The 6000-nt window shown below is 40.1% G+C and overlaps 1 protein-coding gene across 2 annotated transcripts in view; it reads left to right on the top strand.

Annotated features, from left to right (window-relative positions):
- The first annotated feature begins 796 nt into the window (after positions 1-796).
- mapkapk5 (MAPK activated protein kinase 5) overlaps positions 797-6000 on the top strand; it is a 16161-nt gene continuing 10957 nt past the window's right edge. The window contains exons 1-3 of one of the 2 annotated variants that reach the window (XM_061671958.1): positions 797-1667; positions 3148-3221; positions 5155-5230. In XM_061671958.1, the coding sequence (XP_061527942.1) occupies positions 1632-1667; positions 3148-3221; positions 5155-5230 (186 nt within the window). In that variant the 5' untranslated portion in view covers positions 797-1631. Of the gene's footprint in view, positions 1668-3147; positions 3222-5154; positions 5231-6000 lie in introns of those variants that run through there. The other variant, XM_061671960.1, reaches the window with a different exon arrangement.

The raw sequence follows: 6000 nt of genomic DNA, 5'->3' as shown, positions 1-6000 counted from the left end.
TGATTATGTACGCTAGCTCGCAGGCTCACTGGCTAGCAAGTTGAAAAAAGCAGCGAGCTTGCCAGTATGGCGATGGCGTGTGGGGGCGCATGGCAGACACATTATCGACTGAATAAAATTAAACACTTAAGGGAAGATGTATTTTTTCGGGTTGTAGGCATAGCTTGATGACCAACTGGGCGCTTTACTGATAGAAACAGCCCAATTTATTATTAATAAGGGAGTTGCAATAGTGCAGAATAGCCACTACATGGAATAAGGGCACTTAGTACTGATACAGTCCATCCATCCGTTTTCTGAGCCGCTTAACCTCACAAGGGTCGCGGGTACTGATATAGTGTGGTGGGACGACTCGTGCTAGAGGTCTGTTTGCATAATCTGGCCTTGTTTTAGCACACACAAAAAAATCCCACTGTATATTTCATTTCAATCTTTCACAATATTGGGTCTTTAAGTGTTCGAGTTTGTATAATTGAAAATTTCGACGCCAATATTTTCAAACTTTTACTGCAAATGAATATCGGCTCCAAATATCAGTTATCGACCTCCTTGACTCCCACTAGTTGGTATCGGTATCGGCCCTGAAAAAAACAAAAAACAAAAAAAACATCGGTCTATCTCTACTCCCAAGTTTGAGACTTTAAACGACATGATCCATATGTTTTGACCTATCAATAGTTTTTATTACTTTCACCATATTAAATAAATATGAAATAAGTTTTAAAAAAACAGTTATAGTTTACATATGTTAGTAAAAGGCCCCCATTAAAACATTTTGATCAGGCAATATGGTTTACCTACTATTGTGTACCTTAAGCTGATCGAGCTGTATCCCTGGCAAGATGTTACAAGATTAGCATTTAGCTGCGTTGGTCGCCTGGGGTACTTTTGTTGGACTCGTTCCATCCCTTTGAGGCACTAATTTTGGCGGACAGCAACCGGGGGTTAATAGGCTGCCCCGGTGGAAGGATGTTAATGTGGTTTTGGCTTCCTACAAGCGGCAAACTCAACTTGTCACCTGAGCCGGCCAACTCGCTAGCTTGTTAGCTAAGCTCGAGGTCGACGACACGCTGAGGCTGCACGGGGGTTTATTCTGTCGGGAATGTTTATCTTAAGCTTTCGTTTCGGCTTAAGGTGGGGGTAGTACCGACGTATTTTAGGTTAAATTCCATGTAATTATAGCGTAGTCATTCACCCAAATGGGGTGCCATTAGGCTATATGCTAGCAAGCGAGCTAGCTGTATGTAACATCGCTCTTACTAAAAATACACCCTTGTCCTGTGGTGGGGTCGTCCGCTACATTTTTGCCGTCTCCGTCTTTTATGGTGACCTCGCCCAGTGTTTGGCACTCTACATGGTCACTACGGTGGAGCCAAGCCGACAGGAAGAGCGAGCCGGAGCCCGAGGTGGTGAGTCGGGTTGGGCTGACTTGACGCCGCATCGCACCAGCTGGAAGGTGTTGCTAGCGCGTTACTTTGTCCCCATGTCCTGCCGTTAGTGGACATATAACGAGCCCTGGTCCACACCAGGGATACAGGAGCGAGGCTTGTTGTAAGGTCAAGCATAAAGTCTTTGTTTCCACTGTCAACTGTGTGAGATCTTGCGAGGACAACCGTGCCAAGTGGATCGTCATGTCGGAAGATAACAGCGCAGATAACTTCATCAAGGTAACTTTTTGGGAAAGGAAATTTACATATGTCTTGTGTGTGTGTGTGTGTGGGGGGGGGGGGGGGGGTCCTCGGTTTACGATGGAGTTACGTTGCTGCGGAACCTGAATGTTTACGTAAATCGGAACTGCGTAATCTAGCACCAACCAGCTGTAACGCAGTAGTAAGATCTTAATTACAGTAAATATTTATTGTAGGCCATAAATATGACGCATTCAAAGGAAATAATAAGTGGTAACATGAACCTATTGTTAAGCCTCTACAGAAACCAGTTCATTGTTTGCCCTTTGTACCCCTAAATGTCTTTTATTACAGTCAATATTTGTAGGAAAAACAATAAGGGTGATAATACTGATAACGATTTATATCCCAACATAGTATTTTTCCTTAAAATTACATGTAATTATTGGCATTTTTGTATGTGATTTCCCCCCCCCCTCCATTTATTTATAAAATACATATATAGACCACACAAGTAAATGAATAAACAATTAATAAAATAAAACAAAAATGTCCAGTGGTCAAATTAATACCATTCAAAAACAACAACCACTTTTCAAAGAATGCAGTAAAGGGAAAATAATTAAAATAAATACAAACACAGTCGTTCAAGTAAAATTCTAGTATGCCTACCATTTATCCAGTGAAGGTATTCCCAAGCAGACATATTCTTGCGCCGCTTCACAAACTAGTTAATTCCGTGCATTTTGTAACCTAAAAATGGCATAATTACGGTCAATACAGGCATGGACAAGTTAGAGTTTTCAATAAACCTAACATGTTATCGGAATGGGGGAGGAAGTGGAGTACCCAGAGAAAACCTACTCAAGTATGTGACGCAGATGCGCTATTAACTACTTTACTATGCTGCCATGGAATAATTAACTTTATTCCAATTGGAAAAATTGTTTTCGGAACAGAACACATTGGAGCTCTGACTTTAGCGGTGCCACCTCACAGGGACAGTGAAATGTAAATCAATAAGCTAATCACATTTTGGCGAGAAATTTGTGCATCCTATCCTATGAAGGTAAAAGCATCAAAGTATACTTTTAGTTCTAGGCCTTAATCCACCCCAACAATGCTCCTTGCTAACATTTAGTACAACCCTGCCTCTGGGATTCCTTCCTGGCCTGCTACCGTCCATGTGTCACCAGCCTGGCATCCAAGTCAGCAGTAAAATGTGATCTCAAGGGCTTTCACAACTGGGTCAGAATGTGCTTAATGATGGGTTGACTGGGTTCTGCTCTGCTCCTGAGAACAGGAACACACACTGGAGTGTCTGCTTGAGCCATGATCACAGAGAATGTGGTGTGGAATAGAATTGCGTTGACAAAGCCACTAGATAACTTGTTCAACAACCATCAGGGTTTGGCTGACACACAAAGTCATCTTAAAATCTGTTTATGTCGAATAGATCGGACGGATAAAAATTGTCTATTCTGTGACTAACTTTTCATTATATATTTCCTTATTACAGGAAGCATCCATTCTTGAGGAATACAATATTAACTGGACACAAAAGCTAGGCGCTGGCATCAGTGGACCTGTCAGGTGAGTCTGAAATGATATAGAAAATAAGCAGTGTCAAAACCAAGTATGGTCAATCCACCAGGTAACTCACCCTTTGAATCTCTGCCCAATGTTAGCATGTGCTAGTCTAGCTTGAAAAAGCCATCCATAAGGCACTACGTGTCGGTTTAGCTGTAGAAGAGTCCACTGACGTGTCTGACAATGCTGAGCTATTAGATGAGGTTAATCAGCAAAGAGAAGAAAGTGTTCAGTGAAGACCTGTTAAGTGTTAATACCCTCCAGATGTCTAGGCTACTTCAATATACAGTATATTACAATTTAATCATAACCCCAACCGAACCAATTGTTGGAGCAAACCGGACCTCTTTAAATTTTAGCTAAATACCCATGAAATATGGGATGCAATGTTTTTGTTTAATATTCTTAAAGGTTAAACATTTCCTGCACATGCCAATTAGGAAAATATTTAACATGGTGGTGAACAGCATATACACTACTGTATTGGTGAAAAGCTGTGATTGCATAATGTGGGTTGTTATGATCTCAAGACACAAGAAGCTCAACTCATTTGTCTGATTTATGGAGACTAACAGGAACTGTATGACTCAGACTCTACTTGTCTCTGTCGGAACACCTCTGAGTCACTCCGTATTTCAACACTTTTGTTTCTGAAATTGGCTGTGATTCATGAGGCCTTACACCTAATAGGGCTGCTGCACTTTTCTGATCCAGCCCAAACAGAACATTAATGTTATCCAGCTGGCCCCCATCTGCACTGCTCTGTTAGTCACCGTTGCCTTCTAGCTGGTGAACTTTGGCCAAAGCTGAATGTTACATTGGAAATCTTTTAAGTCACTGGGTGGTGTTTTTTCTTATCAGGTGACCATTTAGTTTACGTGGCTGAGAGGAAGAGGACTGATTGGGTCCTGTTTAGCCCCGTTGCTTTGTGTGCAGCGGTGCTAACCCTAACATTAATATAGCCTTTCATTGACTTTGTATTAAACAGACTTGGGGTGTCCTGATCCGATCTTTAAGTTCAGAAATCGGTACGATGTCAGCAAAAAACAAAAAACAAACAACACAAGTATCGGATTTGACTGGATCTAAAATCTCTGATTTTACCACTCTTAAACAAGCAGTCCATTCCATGCTGCGCTCTGCACTTCCATCAGTCAGCGCCCGGATGGCCTGCAGAGCCCACGTGATCACAACAACAGGTTGATAAGGTGCTAGTATAGTAGCAAGGAGTTAGAGTGGATGTTGCTTGCTTCAGGTCATTTCCAGTTGACATTCACTGTACAATTAAACACACATAACAAAAGAATTACACCTATTGAATGTTCAAATAGATCACAGACTTAGTTTCTTTCTTCGTTTTTTGTTCACAAAAATCGCTAGCTCAAAGCTAATGCACAGTGAATGAAAAACACTAATGAAAATTAGCATCTAACTCGCGGCACTTGTATTTCTCAAAGTAATGAATATTGGTACACAAATGCTGTATAAACAGGCAATATAACCATATTCTCTGGCATGTATTCTTCGAACTGTGAGAAACGAGTTATAATAACAATATTTGATCGTGACTTCTTTTTTTTTTTTTTTTTTTTTTTACTGCGTGTATCTTATTACGTGCACCACACTCCCATCATAGGTCAAGACGGGCACACTATGTAACTTATTGGTTAATAATAAATGGGTCAGTTTTTGTCATAACTGCTGTTGCTGATTGATATTCTCTGTTAGAGTAATATCACTTGATCAAGCCCTTTCTAACATTCTATACTACCAAATAAGTAAATTATGTATGATTATTGCAGAAATTGGGTCGTACCGATATCGGTATTGGCCAAAACTCAAGGCTGCAATATTGGTATCACATCGGAAGTGGAAAAAGTTGGATCGAGACGTCCCTAGAAGAGTCACTTTAACCTTCTCTTTTATCCTTGTTAAGAGTTTGTGTGAAGAAGTCAACACAGGAACGATTGGCCCTGAAGATCCTCATTGATCGCCCGAAAGCTAGGAATGAGGTTAGACAATCACTACCTGTTTTTTGTTGCACTTGAATTCTTTTTGTTTGAGGTTTAGTGTCACTCTTGTGCTGCTTCTGTTTGTGAGGATGTAACATTCTTAAACACAGTGTCTAGGTGCTCCTTTGTGCCATTAGCAGCCTCCTACTTCTCAGGCATGCAGTCAGCATGCAAGCTCTCATGACACGGCTGGGTAAAATATGAGCAAAACATCGTCTCAGTTAAATCATGTGCTCTTTTTTTTATTATTATTATTATTATTATTATTATTATTAATCAGTTTATTTGAAAGGGGACAATGCAATTTCATAAAACACATGAAATACACATGGTTAAAAAAGCCAGAATTAGCCAGAAGGCTAGTTTTCATCTGTAGTCCCCTGGCCATGATGTAAAAAAGCAGTAAAATACATCTACAAGACAATATAATATAAAACAGGATACATAAAGACTTACTATTAAGAGAGAATAAAACCACAAATCATTTGATCATAACAAAAAAAAAGAGGAATGAGACAGTCACCTCTGACAGAGCCTCGAGTGACACGCTCAGAGCTGTTTCTTTGGCTGATGAACTCAGCCAGAGGAGCTGGAGCCAAATCATGCAGTACTTTATAAATCAAATTTAAATCTGCAAATATGTGAAGACTGTCCCAGTTTAAAAGACTGTATTTTTTTAAAATTGCACAGTGATGATAGTGCCTTGGTTTTTTATCCATCACTTTAATTGCTTGTTTGTACAAAACTTCCAATGTTTTTTTTGCATTCTG

This window comes from Phycodurus eques, chromosome 3, assembly GCF_024500275.1.
Source record: "Phycodurus eques isolate BA_2022a chromosome 3, UOR_Pequ_1.1, whole genome shotgun sequence".
Taxonomy (NCBI): Eukaryota; Metazoa; Chordata; class Actinopteri; order Syngnathiformes; family Syngnathidae; genus Phycodurus; species Phycodurus eques.
The sequence above is the reverse complement of the archived record's forward strand: the minus strand, read 5'-3'. Positions and strand labels throughout refer to the sequence as shown.